At 35.7% G+C, this 20126-nt stretch overlaps 1 protein-coding gene across 1 annotated transcript in view; it reads left to right on the plus strand.

Annotated features, from left to right (window-relative positions):
- LOC150107426 (ran GTPase-activating protein 1-like) overlaps positions 1–20126 on the plus strand; it is a 295507-nt gene that overhangs the window by 95833 nt on the left and 179548 nt on the right. Inside the window, exon 9 of the mRNA XM_090391286.1 lies at positions 1985–2069. Within this exon, the coding sequence (XP_090247412.1) occupies positions 1985–2069 (85 nt within the window). The remainder of the gene's footprint in view (positions 1–1984; positions 2070–20126) is intronic.

The raw sequence follows: 20126 nt of genomic DNA on the forward strand, positions 1-20126 counted from the left end.
AGTTCTAGGACACCAGTAACACTGTGGTGAGTGCTAATACTGTACGAAAAGTACTCAGTTTACTGGGTTTCCACTGAAGAGCAGTGGCACACAAGCCGAATATCACAACAATAAACAAGGTGGCTTGTCTGGCCTTGTGCTAAGAACATGTGATCTGAACAATTGACTAGTGGAAAATGGTACTCTGGAACGATGAATCAAGGTTCACCTGTTTCCAGTCTGATGCAGGGTGTGGATGGAGGCAGCCTGGTGAGCGCTTGTTACCACAATATGGTGTACCTACAGTAAAGTTTGGTGGCGGAGGAGTAATGATGTGTGGTGCATTCAGCTGGTTTGGCCTGTGCAGAGTCCTAACCTTAATCGAACACCTGTGGGACAAATTGGAGTGGTGATTGAGATAAAAACACAGACGTCCTTGATCTGTCGCTGAACTCAGTGCTACTTTAATGGAGGAATGGAGACAAATTCCACCTTATATCTTCTGCACATTGATGGACCCCCCCCCCCCCCCAAAGGATGCAGGGGTGATTCTAAGCCAGAGGTAGACATACCTGATATTAGGGTTTGCCTGCTGATATAAATTATTAAAGTGTCTAGACAATTATTGGTAGATAGTGTATATTAAAAAGTAGAGGTGATAGGGTACATCCTTGCCGTATTCCTCTTGATATGTCTTTCCATCCTGATATATGTTCTAATTTGATTGCTATTTTATTTCATGTGTATATTTTTTGAATAGACTATGAGCTGATTTGGTATATTTAGTTAATATTTTCTATTAATTTTTATCAAAGATTTTTCTGTAATCAGTGAAGGCCACAAATTGAATCCATACAAGATCAGCCTTTTTTGGAATCCATTGTGTTCTTCTAGGAGTTGTTTGTCTTCTGTAACACCCCCTTGAGGGTACATGTCATCATCATCAAATTCCTGACATGTACCCTCAAGGGGGTGTACAGGATATCATATAATTATAAATGACAAAATCTCACATTTTATGTCCATTTTGATTACATATATCTTCACCAAGTCTCCCTATGTTTGTTTTGTATTTCCTGTTTCCTATTCTGGCATTTAATCTCTAGCTAGTAGTAAATAGTCTGTTTTATTTGTTTTACCTATGACTTTCTGCAGTTCTTCGTGAAAGGTTTTACTGTCTTCTTCTTTTCCCTGTTCTGGTATATATATCCTGATTATTGTTATGTGACCTCTTAATATTTTAAGTCTAATTTCTATTAGTCTTTCAATCCATTAGTTATAATATATAATATTATTCTTCATAGATTTGTGTATTGTTACCATTATACCTGCTTTTGCTCTTTCTTTTTTTTTACTCTGCTATAGATTTGTATATATAGTTTCTTTTGGTACCTTTTTTTTGCTTTTTTTCTTTGTTTGTTACTATATGTACCTTTTACATTGTTTTGGTTTAGTTGTTCATCAAGTTCCTCCATTTTGCAATTTTCATTATATATTCCTTTTTCCAGTTTCATTTACCTTTTCCTGAATCTTGGTTATTTCCCTTATATGCTGTGTGGCTTTTCTTTGACTGAAACTTGAAAGTATATCAGATTTCTCCAGGACTGGTTGCTAGCCTTTTGCTGAGTAAGTTATGTGGTAGAGTTGCTACCTATTGCCTCTGGAGAGGCAGTTCTAACAGCATTTGCTCTGTTAGGGTGCTAGGGTTATACTGGCCATACCTGGTTGCCAGTGCCTCATTTGTATTTTTAGAACAGGGTGGACCAGAAGAACGTGAAGAGTGGAAAGGCTATATCTTACGCTTCACATCCCTATTTTTCATATTTAAAAAAAAAAAAATCAATTTAATCAAGATGTCTCTTAAAAATCAATTTTAAGAGACATCTCTCAAATTTTTGAATTCGTTGACCTTTTTCAAGATTCATATGAATTTTTAATAATTTACTAATCCATTGATAACTGGTGATTTTTTTTTTTTTTTTTTTTTTTTTGTTTGTTTCAAAAGGTAATCAGTTTGGAAATGAAGGTTGCAAAATAATCGAAACAACATTAAAAGCAGTGGGAAAAGGAGATAAACTTGGTCCTTTAAAGTAAGCATGCAGATATTTAACTATACAATCATACAATATTGAAAATAAGTGTATCCTAATATTTGAATGGCTAATCTCTTAGTTAATATTATAAATGAAACTCATCACCATGACAGGTATTTAAAGAGTTTATATATGTGTATACACACACATATATATATATATAATTTATAGTTTATTAATATTTTTTAAAAACAGTTTTGTGCATCACAAATAAATCCCTTTCTTTAATAAATTTTTTTGATGTTTTTGTGGTAATAAACTTATAGTTGTTGGATATGAAACCAGATACAGCAATTTTGTGTTCCACTTAGTGGTGATAGTAGTCACTACTATAACTAGCTAATTGTGATTGGCTTCTACATCACATTTTCAATATTTTTCACTATTGATTTTATTTGTCTTTGGAAATATAGGTTCTATTTATCTATAAAATTTTTCTACAGTTTTCTGTATTTCTTGATCTTTTTCATAATTTAGATTTCAAAAGATGTCTTTTTTTATGTTGCTCCCACCCCACAAAAGGTTATTTGTAAACCTATAGTAAGTACATTTTGTACCATGGGTGGATTAAGGATTTATTTTCTATTTTTATCAATTTGATATTTTTTTAAATATTTTTAATTTATTTTTTACATAATTTAGAAACTCTGCTCTAGTGATTAAACATAGGACTCTTCAAGCCACTTCAAGGCCTCCATTAAGTGGGACAGTGGTCTCACACCTGGCAGTGAAATTCATTATTCGCCTAAAGACAATCACAAACATCAATGCCCATGGTGGGATTCAAACCTGCAGCCTGTTAGTTGGAGAGCAGATATGCTAATAATTCGCCCAACACCAGGCCAGCAAATCTAATACATAGTCTTTTTTTTAAAAAAATCATGATAATGATTTTTTCTTCATTATACCTTATATCTGTCTTTTTAAAATTGGTCTCAAGTTTAATATGATTAGTGTTTATTTTGTATGTTATTGGCTCTTTGTTATTCAAGTATAGACCATCAGTATATGCATACCGATGTTCTACACTGTTTTTGTGTATGCAAATTAGCATAAAAAGAGTTTTCAAATTTTCCAAAATAAATATATATTTTTGGTGGTTGATATGTTAACTAGATACCCAGAAGCTTTTGCTGTTAGATCATAAAGCAGATATTTAGTGGCAAAGTGTCTTATTGATGAAATTATATATAGATATGGTTGTCCAGCAATTGTCAGAGGGTCAAAGTTTATCTCAGAACTGTTATTTCAGGTTTGTAAGATGTTGCATGTGAAGAAATTGTTCACAACAGCCTTACAGAACTCAGTGTAATGGATTTTGTGAGAGAATGAATAAGACATTAAAACTAGTACTGTCAATACTAGCTTATGATAAGATTAAAGACCGGAAACCTTTTCTGCCCCAGACTTTATTTGACAAACATTCTTCATTACATTCCAATATTAAAGAAAAGCCATTTTTTTTTGCACTCTTTGGTTATGACTCAATCTTTCCAAATGGTCTATGTTCTGATTCTGGAAATTCTCGTTATGTTGACATAGATGAATATTTGGTATAGTGCAAAAATTTGATGTTACATGGTCCTTAGTTAGGAGCACTAGTGAATCTTCCTCAGAAAATAATAGACTCAGGATAAATAAATTTAGAAGTAGAGTTACAAGTTGGTGACCCTGTTTTAATCAAAAGCAAAAGTAATTTAAGGAAAAAGGGGTAAGCTGGGTGTAGAAGCTTCAGATCCATATAGGATTTTGAAGAAAATTTCTCCCATGTCATAAAATAGCAGATGCTAAATACCCTACTTCATAATAGCACATAATGATAGCATAAAGAAATACTACTTTGATAAGAATATTACTACTATAGTATCAGAAAATTTTCTGATGAAAGTTTAAATAAAAGATCTGTTCCCTCTAAGAAGAAAGTGGAATTTTCTAATTAAGTAGAAAGTGGCAACTCATGAATGCCTGTGAGTGTATTCCCGTAAGCTTTCTGGTCAACTTTTTTATGAAACTTTCATAGTTTCTATATTCAGCTTTGAAATAATGCTGGATTTAATAATGAAAATTTATCAGAAGATTCTGAATATGATACTTTTCATTAGAGAATAAAATCATTTCACAAGATATCACCAGAATTTCCTGAAGGTAACTTGAAGTTGCACTCTTTTGTGGATATCCCTGGTCAAGATTTTAGAAAGGATATTAATGAATTTTCTAGTTCAGACATATCTCTGTCAAATTATTGTGTTGACTTGGATCAAATTTTAAGTGAAGAACAATAAAATTTAATATTGAGGACATAAATAATAATGAGAATGTTGAACACAAATATAGATTCACAACAAGTGCTTATTCTTTGAGCCCATTTTCCAATCATAATAAAACTTGTAGGTTTACTAAAATAAAGAGCCAAATGGCTTCAGTTCGGTGATGCAGAATTATATAAGTAAAGTTGATATTAAATCTGCATTATTTCAAAGCCAAATGTAGAAACTATGAATATTTCGTAGAAAAGTTGACCAGAGAGCTTACGGGATTATTGTTCCATTTTGATAAGATTTCACTGGCCTGACAGCTGTTTCGAATTGGTTGGTTCTCCTCAGAGATCAGACAGATACTAAGTAAAGATCCAGGGATCGCCAAAAATTAGGCAATCCCTGGACCACTCCCTACGAGTGACTGAAAGATCATCCAACTCAGCATTGGTTCCGCTCAGTGACAGGCTCACCCTACCACTGAGCAGAACCACTCATATTCTAGGGAAAAGCATCCATCGACAAAGCTGCACATGGGCCACGCTGGAAACTTTCCTCGGAGACTCAAGTTGCTTTCTCTCTCAAGCCCCCCCCCCCGAAATCTTAAGGGACCCCCTCACTGGGAGCTAGACTCAGAAGAAACCTTAAAAGAGCAAAAACTCTTGTTCACTACTAAGGAACTTTAAATATCAGAGAGGTGTATTTTTCATAAGCGAATTCTTGGTCAGTGTGTGAAAATATTTACTAAAATAAAGAGTCAAAAGTCTTCAGTTCAGCGATGCAAAATTATATAAGTGGATATTAAAATCTAGGATTATTTCAAAGCCGAATATAGAAACTATGAAAGTTTCATAAAAAAAAGTTGACCAGAGAGCTTAGGCAACTCATGAATGCCTATGAGTGTATTCCTGTAAGCTCTCTCTGCTCTCTCAACCTTTTTACAAAACTTTCATAGTTTCTATATTCAGCTTTGAAATAATGCTGGATTTAATATCCACTTATGCAAAAAAATTGTAGATGTGTTCCTAATAAAGAATTTTTAAGTTATTTTGTTCTTATAATGTATTGTAGACCATCAGCATATGCATACGGATGTTCTACAGTCTTTTTGTTTAGTAAATTAGTGTAAAAAGAGTTTTCTGTTTCAAATTATCAGGTTTTGTTAATGGAGTTATATTGTATAGAAAAGTACAATTGATTCATTGTTTATATATAGTAGTCATGCACAGTTAATGTATCATTTTTACATGTAGTGCTAATTTTTAGCAAAGTGAATTCACTTAATTGTAATTTAACCAGGGATGTGTTGATTATTCAACATATCTCTGGTAATTACTTTGCTTTGGTATTCGGTCACTTCAGCATGTTTTTCAAATATTTGGCTTTGGCCAAATCAGTAGAAAGATTCAGTATTCAGCTGGCCAAAGCAGAAAAATTCCTATTAATGCATCATAACAAATACACAACACATACTGTTCCCAGTCCTTCAGACACCACTGCCTCACGACTCACACATGACAACTCCATCAAAAATCTGTCACACCACATCCTCACACCCGACCAAATCACCATCCTAAACAAAGGACTTAACTTCGCAATATCCCCTAAATATGTACCGAAAAAAGACATCATTATTGAAGTCCAAGCAAAACTTGAAAATGACCCAAACATAGACACAATATTCCAAAAAATAAACAACATTATAAATAGCAAAATAATAGTGAAACCCGACATTACTCCCAACTTACAAAGAGCCCTGTTATCTTTAAGAAAGAACCCAGATATCATGATCACAAAAGCTGACAAAGGAGATACTGTAGTCATCATCAACAAAAATGATTACCACAACAAAATAACAGCCAACACACCAAAAGTTTTAAAGCGAATAAAAGTTGAGCAGCTCTCAGATGTGAGCTATAGACTAAAATACACAAAGATTATTGAAGAAAAAATGAAAGAGTTTGAGAACAGGAATCAAACCTTGGAGATTCAGTGGCAAACTCTGAAGAAAACATTGATTGATTCAGCCAGAGAGGCATGTGGTGAAGTTGTCTGTAAGGATAAAAAAATCAGAACTCCCTGGTGGAGACAGGAAGTTAAAGAGGCAGTGAAGGAAAAGAAGAAAGCATACCAAAAGTTCCTGGCAAATAAGTCAGCTTGTGCTCTTAGAGAATATAGAGACAAATGCAAGAATGCTAAACACTATGTAAAACTAGCTAAACAAAAGTAATGGGAGGACTTTGGCAAGAATATAGAAAATAAATATCAAGAAGGTGGCAAAATATTCTGGAGGTTGTTGAAGAAGCTTAAGAATGGAGGAAAGAGTGCTATAAAAGGAATTAGAGATGATAAAGGTGACATGAAAACGGGAGAAAAAGATATCCTTGAAGTATGGAGTAATTACTTTGAAAAACTGCTAAATGAAACAAGCAGTGATGTCAGCACAGTGGTAAAAGACATTGACCAGGCATGCAGTCAGGAATACATATCCATACTTGAAGTAGAAAAAGCCATCAAAGGCTTGAAATGTGGAAAGGCAGCAGGAGTAGATGATATTCGACCAGAAATGCTGAAGTATGGTGGTATAAGAGTCTTACAGTGGCTGCACTGTAAGACTCTTCAGAAAGCCTGGACAGAGGGACGAATTCCCAATGATTGGAGTAGAGCTCTCATAGTACCCATGTATAAAAAGGGAAATAAAACTGAATGTGAGAATTACAGAGGTATTTCCCTACTGAATGTTCCTGGCAAGATCTATGCAAGTATACTTGAGAAACGGTTGAGAAGAATTGTGGAAGAAAAGCTTGAATGAAGAACAAGCTGGATTCAGGCCAAATAGAGGCTGTCAGAATCAGATCTTCACTTTACGACAAATAGTCGAGAAAGCATGGGAATATAACAAAGATCTGTATTTAAGTTTTGTCGATCTGGAAAAGGCATATGACAAGGTGCCAAGAGAGAAGCTATTCAATACGCTGCAGTTATATGGTGTCAATGGGGCATTATATCAAGCAATACTTAGTCTTTATTTGAGTTGTAAGTCAGCAGTTAGAATTGAAGGAAGTACAGGAAGATGGTTTAATGTTAAATCTGGTGTGAGACAAGGATGTACATTATCCCCTCTGTTATTCATTATCTATATGGATCACATTATGAAGGAAAGTGGTATTAAACATGATATCAAAATTGGAGATGTTAATGTCAGCTCTTTGCTTTATGCAGATGATGTTATACTTCTAAATAAATTCACTACAAGTCTGCAAGATTCTCTGACTAAATTGAACAGCTGTTGTAATAGATATGGTATGAAGGTCAGCAATAAAAAGACAAAGACAATGAAAATAGGCAGAATCATTGAAAATGTCAACTGTGTTGTGAATGGAAAACCTGTGGAACAAGTAAAACATTTCAGCTATTTAGGCACGATTTTTAGTGAAGATGGTAAATTAAATATAGAAATAGACAACAGAATCAGCAAAGCTGGTATGGTGGGAAGTCAATTGAATAAATTCATATGGAATAAGAGAGAAATTAGTCGGAACACTAAATTTGCTGTATACAAGACAGTGTTCAAACCAGTTTTAACTTATGGATCCGAGAGCTGAGTCAGAAATAAAACACTTGACCAAAGACTAGAGACCACAGATATGAGAGTCCTGAGAAAGATTATAGGCGTGAACAGATGGCATCAATGGCAGTATCATATTAAAAATGAGGATATTAGGAAAGAACTTGGCATTGTCAGCATCCAGGAATGCGTTAGCAGAGCTAATCTCAGGTGGTATGGTCACTTAAACAGAATTGGCGAAGAAAGATTAGCAAAACAAGTGTTCTCTGCCAGGTTGGCAGGAAAACGACCCAGAGGAAGACCAAGATATAGGTGGATTGATACGGTACAAAGTGCCTTAGACGATAGAAATATAAGATCTGATAATGTTGGAGTGATGACAAGTAACAGGCTGATTTGGAGGAAAATTGTAGATAGGAAATTAATAATGATGTAATTTTTTTTTTCATGTAGTACTATCATATCCTGTACTCCCCTTGAGGGTACATGGCAGGAATTTGATGATGATGATGATGACACACCTACCAAAAAATCCACAATGATCCTATCCCCGACCTCATAAAACAAATCAACAGCACCCTACACACCTTAAAAAGTCAAAACAAAATAGATAAAACCAAATGAGACATCCCCACACACACACACACTACACCCACCCCCTATATGTTCGGGATCATTAAAACCCACAAAGACGGTTATCTGATACGACCCATAGTCTTCTACAAGAATACCACCACAGCCCCTTTATCAAAATTTGTTGCCAAACTCATCAAACCACTACTAACAACATCTATCTGTATGATCAAAAATACGGACGACCTATTCTGGAAAATAAATAACACTACTCCATCCCATGATGACATCCTCACCTCACTAGATGCAACTTCATTATACACCAACGTAGATGTCCCCAGAACATTAGACATCATACACACATGCACAAAATTAACACCAAATGACATCATTAGCTTGATCAAACTCACAATATCCACCAACTTCTTTAAGTTCAACAACTCCTTATATGTTCAAAATTTTCGGTCTCCCAATGGGCCAAAGCATCAGTGGACTTCTAGCAGAATTATTCCTGGCACACATTGATCACTTCTACTCCACCCTCCTCCCCCCCCCCCTCCCCGCAGGCATCACCTTTTATGGCAATACCTGGACGATATTCTATGCATTGGTAAATCCTCACACATCTCCGCCTTACAAACATCCCTCAACGATTATAGCAACAGACTACAATTCACCATGAAACTGAACAGAACAAATCCATCAATTTCTTAAACCTGACATTAATCAGAAGCAATAACAAGATAGCTACTAAGATATTCTGCAAACCCACACATATTGCAAACTACCTCCATTTCAATTCATACCACCCATATCATCATCATCATCATCATCAAATTCCTGCCATTTACCCTCAAGGGGTGTACAGGATATGACAGTACTACATGAAAAAAATGACATCATTACTAACTTCCTATCTATAATTTTCCTCCAAGTCAGTCTGTTACCTGTCAAGACTCCAACATTATCAGATCTTATGTTTCTATCGTCTAAGGTACTTTGTACCATATCAATCCACCTATATCTTGGTCTTCCTCTGGGTCGTTTTGCTGCCAGCCTAGCAGAGAACACTTGTTTTGCGAATCTTTCTTTGCCCTTTCTGTTTAAGTTACCATACCGCCTGAGATTAGCTCTGCTAACACATTCCTGGATGCTGACAATGTCAAATACTTTAATAATATCCTCATTTTTAATATGATATTGCCATTGATGCCATCTGTTCACGGCTATAATCTTTTTTGATATGCTAAATATGGCGTATTGAATGGCTTCTCTCTCTCTTGGCACCTTGTCATATGCCTTTTCCAAATCGACAAAACTTAAATACAGATCTTTGTTATATTCCCATTCTTTCTCGACTATTTGTCGTAAAGTGAAGATCTGATCCTGACAGCCTCTATTTGGCCTGAATCCAGCTTGTTCTTCACCAAGCTTTTCTTCCACAATTCTTCTCAACCGTTTCTCAAGTATACTTGCATAGATCTTGCCAGGAACACTCAGTAGTGAAATACCTCTGTAATTCTCACATTCAGTTTTATTTCACTTTTAATATATGGGTACTATGAGAGCTCTACTCCAATCATCGGGAATTCGTCCCTCTTTCCAGGCTTTCTGAACTATGCAATGCAGCCACTGTAAGACACTTATACCACCATACTCCAGCATTTCTGGTCGAATATCATCTACTCCTGCTGCCTTTCCACATTTCAAGCCTTTGATGGCTTTTTCTACTTCTAGTATGGATATATATTCCTGACTGCATGCCTGGTCAGTGTTTTTTACCACTGTGCTGTCATCACTGCTTGTTTCATTTAGCAGTTTTTCAAAGTAATTACTCCATACTTCAAGGATATCTTTTTCTACCGTTTTCATGTCACCTTTATCATCTCTAAATCCTTTTACAGCACTCTTTCCTCCATTCCTAAGCTTCTTCAACAACCTCCAGAATATTTTGTCACCTTCTTGATATTTATTTTCTATATTCTTGCCAAAGTCCTCACATGACTTTTATTTAGCTAGTTTTACACAGTTTTTAGCATTCTTGCATTTGTCTCTGTATTCTCTAAGAGAACAAGCTGACTTATTTGACCGGAACTTTTGATATGCTTTCTTCTTTTCCTTCACTGCCTGGTTAACTTCCTGTGTCCACCAGGGAGTTCTGATTCTTTTATCCTTGCAGACAACCTCACCACATGCCTCTCTGGCTGAATCAATCAGTGTTTCCTTCAGAGTTTACCACTGAATCTCCAAGGTTTGATTCCTGTTCTCAAACTCTTATATTTTTTTTTCAATAATCTTTGTGTATTTTAGTCTACAGTTCACATCTGAGAGCTACTCAACCATATTCCGTTAAAAAATCAGTCATTCTATCACAATTTATCAATGCTTACAAATTATCAACCAACAGCAATTATCTTAACACTGAATTAAAGTACTTAACACAGGTTTTCAAAAATCGCAACTCTCCCACACATCTAATAAGTTACGCGAACAGTACGGCAAAATCCCGTCATAATAATACAACCAAAACAGACTTCTGTACACGTATGGTCATCAAATTGCCATACATCCAAAACACATACAAAGCCTACAAATACATTTTCAAAAACACGGACTACAAGCTAGTATTCACCACGAACTGAAAATTAACAACTCTCCTAAAACCCACGAAATCTTTCACACACAATGAAATATTCGAACACCACAACGTAGTCTACAAATTTCCTTGTCAAAAAGACTGTGACATCACCTCCACTGGCTCTACAATTAGGTCCTTATAGACTAGACTACAAGAGCACTTCAGGGATTGCAATATTCCCATTTCGGAATATCTGAACACAAAAAAACATCCCAACATCAAAAAGAAAAATAAAACACAGAGTACAGGGAAGACAGAAATTGCAGCTCACGCCCTTGAACTGAAACATATCCCCCAAATCGACAAGGCCATAATCATAGACAAACCAGACAACGAAACAATGCTTAGAATATCTGAAACTATTGCCATAAAATGAGATGAAAATTCAATCAATATCCATCGCCCCTACCTAATTTCCGAATGTTGGACGATCCAGAACTTACAAATTAAGCCACGCCTCCGGCGATTTAGTGACAACAAATGCCCTTATTTGGCAGATTCAACTCACAGGCTTGACGTAGCCCTACACGCATTCCAAAAAAGTTTGATGATGGTCAGTCGACCGAAAGAGTCTGCACCTCGTTAACCCCCTCCCCTGTCCCAGTTTCCACATAAGTAAACCCTTCCCCTTCTCTCGTCCCCCCCCCCCACAAAATGTGCCCCTAAACACAATAATATATATATATATATATATATATATATGTGTGTTATTAATACATAACCCAGGTTTCCAGATTTATTTTCTTACATCAAAACACACCCCCATGCCCCCCCCCCCCATCTTTATAAATAACCTTAAGCAGGATCATGAAATTGGAAGACATCCTGGAATCAAAAACAAGGTATGTACAAAATTTTTCCACCTCTTTTATTCTGCTATAATTTCCTTCTATACTCACCCATAAATGCCCTAAAATATATATACCCCTTTTTTGAATAATAATAGCCAATGTATTTAAAATAAGGGACACTCCTAAACAAAAACAGGCTATAATAGCTGTTATTATAATAATAGTGTTTAAGAGGAGTAGCATGGGAATTTTCTCAGAAACTATACCTAATGGAAACAATAGATTCAGCGACTAATGCTCATAGTAGAATGGGACAGATGGCAGTTTGTTGTCAAAACCTGCTAGGTGTGCACAGTAACTGCAGCATGCTCTCTGTGCCGGTTTTCGCACTATTTAAAAAGTTCGGTCTTTTTAAAAGCTCAATTCATTGGTCTTTAATGGAACCACAACTATTATTGGAGCCTTTCGAGGAAATTACCAAACCAAAAACCATGAGTTCATTGTTTTACTTTCAAAAGTGCTTCTAGCTATTGTGACTCTGCAGATTTATTTATTTAAAAATGATGACGATGATACTTCAGAGTAGGAACAATGAAAAAAATTCTCTGTGAAGAAATCAGCAGAAGATTTGATATTTTATTCAGAAATAAATACCCTCATACCCCATAGTTAGGCAGTAGGCGGGACCAACAAAAAGCGCGTAAGTCGAATTCGCATAACTCGGGGTATAATTTTGCATATAATTTATATATACAAACATGCAAAATATTAGTTAATTCGGACCAAAGGTTTACACAAAACATTATGTTTTTTAAGAAATATAATCATAATTGTAGTTTTTTGTATATAAAAAAAAAGAAAGTTATTTCGATGTTGATGGTTTCCTAAAATCTAATAGATTCGTCTGATGGCATAATGTGTTTTTCTTGTCACGCAAAATTTCTTCATAGCAAGCCAGTGATTTTCTTATTCCTTGCGTTGTGGCTACAATTTGTTTCTCGTTAGAATCTATGCCCTCCAAAATCTGTAAACCTTTCTTTTATTTTATGATTGTTCTTACTGTGGATTCCTGTAGATCAAACTTCTTTCTAGCTCACAAATTTTCATTCCACCTTCAAAATCCTTAATAATGTTGAGTTTTGTTTCCAAAGTCAATGTTTTTCTTTTCTTGCTAGCTGTAGAAGAATTGGATTTGCTTCTTTTGGATGACATTATTATATTTTGTGATAAAATTTTATCAAGAACATAACATTAAAACAATTGCAAATGTAGAGTGTAGACTATAAAAATCGTGTATGAATGGAGACCGCACAAAACACATCAGTGCTTGTTCACAGCATGTGCGACACTGGCAAATACAGCCGGCGTCAAAAAGATACGACTAGTGGTGAGTCGTGACGAGGAATGGGAATATGTACATATAAGAAACTGCGTAACTCCGGATTCGCGTAAGTCAGGGTATGACCGTATATTATTTCAACGATATTAGATCCAAGATTTAAGCCAGCGTTTTTCAAGTCAGACAAAATTATCATCATCATCAAATTCCTGATATATATCCTCAAGGGTCTACAGGATATGATAGTACTACATGAAAAATTTACATCATTACTAACTTCCTATCTACAATTTTCATCCAAATCAGTATGTTAAATGTCAAGACTCCAAATATTTCTGTCTTCTAAGGCACTTTTTGCCGTATCAATCCACCTATATCTTGGTCTTCCTCTGGGGTCTTTTTCCTGCCAACCTGGCTGAGAACACTTGTTTTGCTAATATTTCCTCTCCCATTCTGCTTAAGTTAGCATACCACCTGAGATTAGCTCTGCTAATGCATTCCTGGATGCTGACAATATTAAATTAGGAAAAGTTCTTTCCTAATATCCTTTTTTTAATGTGATATTGCTGTTGATGCTATCTGTTCATGCCTCTAATCTTTCTCATGACTCTCATATCTGCAGTCTCTAGTCTTTGGTCAAGTGTTTTACATCTAACCCAGCTCTCAGATCCATAAGTTAAAATTGGTTTAAACACTGTCTTTTATACAGCTAATTTAGTATTTTGGCTAATTTCCCTCTTATTCCATATAAATTTATTCAGTTGACTTCCTACCATACGAGCTTTGTTGATTCTGTTGTCTATTTCCTTATTTAACATATCATCCTCAATAAAAATCGTGCCTAAGTAGCTGAAATGTTTTTCTTGTTCTATAAGTTCTCCATTCACATTGTAGTTGATATTTTCAATGTTTCTGCCTATTTTCATTGTCTTTGTCTTTTTAATGCTGACCGTCATATCTATTACAACATTTATGCAGATGAAGTAAAACATCATCTGCATAAAGCAAAGAGATTAATACGTTCAATTTTGATATCGGGTTTAACACCACTTTCCTTCATAATGTGATCCATATAGATAATGAATAAGAGAGGGGATAATGTACATCCTTGTCTGACACCAGATTTAACATTAAACCATCTTCCTGTACTTCCTTCAATTCTAACTGCTGACTTACAACTCAAATAAAGACCAAGTATTGCTAGATATAATGCTCCATTAATAACATATAATGCCCCATTAACTGTAGCATTTGCAATAGCTTCTCTCTTGGCATATGACTTTTACAGATCTACAAAAACTTAAATACAGATCTTTGTAATCCCATGATTTCTCAACTATCTGTTGTAAAGTGAAAATCTGATCTTGAAAGCCTTTATTTGGCGTGAATCCAGCTTGTTCTTCACCAAGCTTTTTTTCCACAATCCTTTTCAACCGTTTCTCAAGTATACTTGCATATATCTTTCCAGGAACACTCAGTAATGAAATGTCTCTGTAATTCTTACATTCAGTTTTATTTCCCTTTTTATATATGGGTACTATGAGAGCTCTACTCCAATCATCTGGAATTCGTCCCTTTGTCAAGTCTAGTATGGATATGTATTACTGACTGCATGCCTGGTCTGTGTTTTTTACCACTGTGCTGTCATCACTGCTTGTTTCATTTAGTAGTTTTTCAAAATAATTACTCCTCCGTACTTCAAGGATGTATTTTTCTCCTGTTTTCATGTCACCATTATCATCTTTAATTCCTTTTACAGCACTCTTTCTTTCATTTCTAAGCTTCTTTCACAACCTCCAGAATATCTTGCCACCTTCTTGATATTTATTTTCTGTGTTCTTGCCAAACTCCTCTCATGACTTTTTAGCCAGTTTTACACAGTGTTTAGCTTTCTTACATATGTCTCTAGATTTTGTAAGAGCACAAGCTGACTTATTTGCCAGGAACTTTTCATATGCTTTCTTCTTTTAGTTCACTGTGTCCACCATGGAGTTATGATTTTTCTAGCCTTGCACACAACCTCACCACATGCCTCTCTGGCTAAATCACTCAGTGTTTTCTTCAGGGCTTTCCACTGAATCTCCAGGGTTTAGTTCCTGTTCTCAAACTCTTTCATTTTTTCTTCAATAATCTTTGTGTATTTTAGTCTACAGTTCACATCTGAGAGCTGCTCAACTTTTATTTGCTTTAAAACTTTCTTACATGTTATTCTTTTCACTATGAAATTCAATTTTATCCTGCTCAAGACTAAATAGTGATCACTTCCAATTTCAAATCCTCTGTACACTCTGGTGTCCTGCACGAGGGAGAAAACATCGCTATCAACAATAACATAGTCAATAAGACTTTTCTTATTTCTTGCCTTTTTTTTCCAAGTGAATTTGTGCACATTTTTATTTTGGAAAATTGTGTTAGTAATAATCAGTCCATGTCCTGAGTAGAAATCCAACAGGTATTTGCCATTATTATTAGCTTTGCTCTTTTCTCCAAATTTTCCCAAAATATTTTTGTGTGTCTGACAATCATTTCCTACTCTGCTATTTAGATCCCCAACAAGGACCTACTTTTCCTTTTTCATTGTTTCAGTTGCTTTCTCTAAAACATCAAAAAATTCCTCCACTTCTACCTTAGTAGAACCTTCTGTGGGACCATAGGCACAAATAAGTTTCATTGTCCAGTTCCCCATTCTCATATTTGCTCATATCACTCTACTTGAGACTGCCTGCCATTCAAGAAGATTAGCCTCATATTTAGTGTTGAATACTATGACTACTACTCCTTTTCCTTGATTGTCATTGCCTGAATATAACATTTTGTATTTATTGCTCATAAAAATCTCACCAGTTTTTGTCTTTTTTGTTTCAGTCACCCTATTATGTCGATCTGGTACTTATCCAATTCCTGAGCTAGCTCCATTTCTTTGCCATTTATGCTTCTTATGTTGATAGTACCGATCTTGAACTTTCTGGTAATGTTGAGTTGGGGTAAGTTTTAGGATTTGTTCCAATAGCTGACTTTTAACTGTTTTCCCTGGTTCCCTAGCGAAAACAACAGGGGCCTTGTTTAACCAGACAATGCCCCCGGCATGAAATTCTGTCATGTTGTACCATCATTTGAAATTTTGGTTTAAGTCAATAAGAAGACAATTTGGTTGGCTAAATTCCAAATTGCCAGCCCATCCTCATCTGTTCAGTATCCAGGTAGATACCTAATATGGTGCACCACGAGAATGTGAAAAGTGGATATTAGGTCAGAAGCCCTGGTCAGTTCTCTGCATTCCTTTCTATGTGGAGGTCTCCTCTCTCTCTCTCTCTCTCTCTCTCTCTCTCTCTATATGCTAACTCGCCATCTACAGATGCCGTATGGTCACTCCGATGCTCTATGATGTTCCACACCTGGCCTCGCCATGTAGTCCTGTTGTTTGCTTTTCTGGCAGCCTCAACTCTCTGAAGATCACTCCACACATGCCCTCCATCCATCTCATTGATGGTCTACTCCTGCCTCTTTTCGCAGGAACTTTACCCTGTATTACTGTTCTGAGAAGTCCTCCTTCCATCCTTTCTATGTGTCCAAAATATTTTAACTTTCTTCTGTCGGTATCCTTAAGGAGCCTTAAAGTTCTGCTAATCTTTTCTAACATCCATTCATTTGTACGCTTTTCAGTATATGATATCCTCAACAGCCTTCTGTAACACCACATCTCAAAAGCAGATATCTATTTAATATCTGACTTCTTTAGGTTCCAAGTCTTGCATCCATAAGTCGCTGTTGGAAAAACAACTGCATCTAAAATCCTCAACTTTGTTCCCATGGAGATAGATCCATCCTTCCAGATTTTAGACAGGTCTCTGACTGTTTTTTTAGTCATTCCTAACATTTTTCTAACTTTTTCTGAACAGAAATTCTTCCCATTATTAATGGATCCCAGGTACTCAAACTTGCTGACTTCCTCAATTCTTTCTCTATTAAGATACACTTGTTTCTCACGAGCTTCTCTGTTTGTTTTTCCTTTGAGAACCATGATCTTTGCCTTATCATTATTAATTATGTGAAATTCTAATTAATGAGAAATCGGATTTGGAAGTAGCAAGTGATGAAGAAATCAATAGCATTCCTTTATCAAAAAAAAATGTGAGGTTGTTTAAAATTAAAAGTGAAAAGAAAAATAGTAGTAAATTATTGCAGTGTTTTGATGATATTGCTTCTGCCGCCGTATCACCATTCGGTCGAAAGCAGAATCAACCACAGAAAAACATTAATGATGAGATGATTGCATATTTTAATAAGCCACTTTTAAAAAGAACTGAAGGTCCATTAGTGTGGTGGCAAGAATGGAAAATTGCATTGCCCATTTTGAGTGAAATAGCAAGAAAAAAATTTTTTGACACCAGTTACAAGCATATACAGTAAAGTCGTATCAGAAACCAGAAATTTTTATCAAAAATCAGAAGTAGACTTCTAAGAAAGGCTGAAAAATTGCTTTTCTTACATCCCAGATTATTGCAACTTTAATTTGGGTGCTTAAGGGTCAAAGCTGTATAACTGAGAGGAGACCTCCACATCGCCTTTAAAGGAAGGCGGAGAACCGACCAGGGCTTCTGAGCTAATGTCCAATCCTCACCTTCTCATGGTGCACCCTGTTGGGTATCTACCTGGATACTGAACGAACGAGGATGGGCTGGCAATTTGGGATTTAGCCGACCAAATTGTAATTCTTATTGGCTTAAACCAAAATACAAAATGATGGTACAACATGACAAAATTTCATGCCAGCTGGGGCGTCGCCCGGTTAAACAAGGCCCCCATTGTTTCGCGAACAGCAAAATGTCCGCTAATGGAACAAATCTGAAAGCACACCCCAACTCAACATCACCAGAGTTAAAGATCGGTACTATCAACGTAAGAATCCTGAATGGCAAAGAAATGGAGCTAGCTGAAGAAGTACCAGATCGACATAATAGGGGTGACTGAAACAAAAAAGACAAAAACTGGTGAAATCTTTCTGAGCAATAAATATAAAATGTTATATTCAGGCAATGACAATCAAGAAAAAGAAGCAGTAGCCATAGTATTCAACACAAAATACGAGGCTAATCTTCTTGAATGGCAGGCAGTCTCAGTAGAGTGATGTGGGCAAATATCAGAATGGGGAATTGGACGATGAAACTTATTTGTGCCTATGGTCCCACAGAAGGTTCTACTAAAGTAGAAGTGGAGGAATTTTTTGATGCTTTAGAGAAAGCATCTGGCACAATGAAAAAGGAAAAGTTGGTCCTTGTTGGGGATCTAAATAGCAGAGTAGGAAATGATTGTGAGACATACAAAAATATTTTGGGAAAATTTGGAGAAAAGAGCATAGCTAATAATAATGGCAAATACCTGTTGGATTTCTACTCAGGACATGGACTGGTTATTCTAACACCATGTTCCAACATAAAAATGTGCACAAATTCACATGGAGAGAAGAGGCAAGAAATAAGAAAAGTCTCATTGACTATGTTATTGTTGATAGTGATGTTTTCTCCCTTGTGCAGGACACCAGAGTGTACAGAGGATTTGAAATTGGAAGTGATCACTATTTAGTCTTGAGCAGGATAAAATTGAATTTCATATTGAAAAGAATAACATATAAGAAAGTTTTAAAGCAAATAAAAGTTGAACATCTCTGAGATGTTAACTGTAGACTAAAATACACAAAGATTATTGAAGAATAAATGAAAGAGTTTGAGAACAGGAATCAAACTTTAGAGATTCAGTGGCAAACCTTGAAGAAAATCTTGATTGATTCACCCAGAGAGGCATGTGGTGAGGTTGTCTGCAAGGATAGAAAAATCAGAACTCCATGGTGGACACAGGAAGTTAAAGAGACAGTGAAGAAAAAAAAGAATGCATATCAAAAGTTGCTGGGAAATAAGTCAGCTTATGCTCTTATAGAATATAGAGATGACATATCTAAGAAAGTGAAACACTGTGTAAAACTAGCTAAACAAAAGTCATGGGAGGACATTGGCAAGAACATAGAAAATAAATATCAAGAAGGTGGCAAAATATTTTGGAGGTTATTGAAGAAGCTTAGGAATGGAGGGAAGAGTGCTGTAAAAGGAGTCAGAGATGATAAAGGTGACATGAAAATGGGAGAAATAGATATCCTTGAAGTATGGAGTAATTACCTCGAGAAACTGCTAAATGAAACAAGCAGTGATAGCACAGTGGTAAAAAGCACTCAACAGGCCAGTCAGGAATACATGTCCATACTTGAAGTAGAAAAAATAATCAAAGGCTTGAAATGTGGAAAGGCAGCAGGAGTAGATGATATTCGACCAGAAATGCTGAAGTATGGTGGTATAAAAGTCTTAAAGTGGCTGCACTACATAGTTCAGAAGGCCTGGACAGAGGGACGAATTCCCAATGATTGGAGTCGAGCTCTCATAGTACCCATATATAAAAAGGGAAATAAAACGGAATATGAGAATTACAGAGATATTTCCCTACTGAGTGTTCCTGGTAACATATAAGCAAGTATACTTGAGAAACAGTTGAGAAGAATAGTAAAAGAAAAGCTTGGTGAAGAACAAGCAGGATTCTGGCCAAATAGAGGCTGTCAGGATCAGATCTTCACTTTACGACAAATAGTGGTGAAATCTTGTGAATATAACAAAGATATCTATTTGAGTTTTGTAGATCTGGAAAAGGCATATGATAAAGTGCCAAGAGAGAAGCTATTCAATACACTACAGTTATATGGTGTCAATGGAGCATTATATCAAGCAATACTTCGTCTTTATTTGAGTTGTAAGTCAGCAGTTAGAATTGAAGGAAGTACAGGAAGATGGTTTAATGTTAAATCTGGTGTGAGACAAGAATGTACATTATCCCCTGTGTTATTCATT

This window comes from Typopeltis vanoorti, chromosome 4, assembly GCF_054136105.1.
Source record: "Typopeltis vanoorti isolate ZY-2024b chromosome 4, IOZ_Tvanoo_1.0, whole genome shotgun sequence".
Lineage (NCBI taxonomy): Eukaryota > Metazoa > Arthropoda > Arachnida > Uropygi > Thelyphonidae > Typopeltis > Typopeltis vanoorti.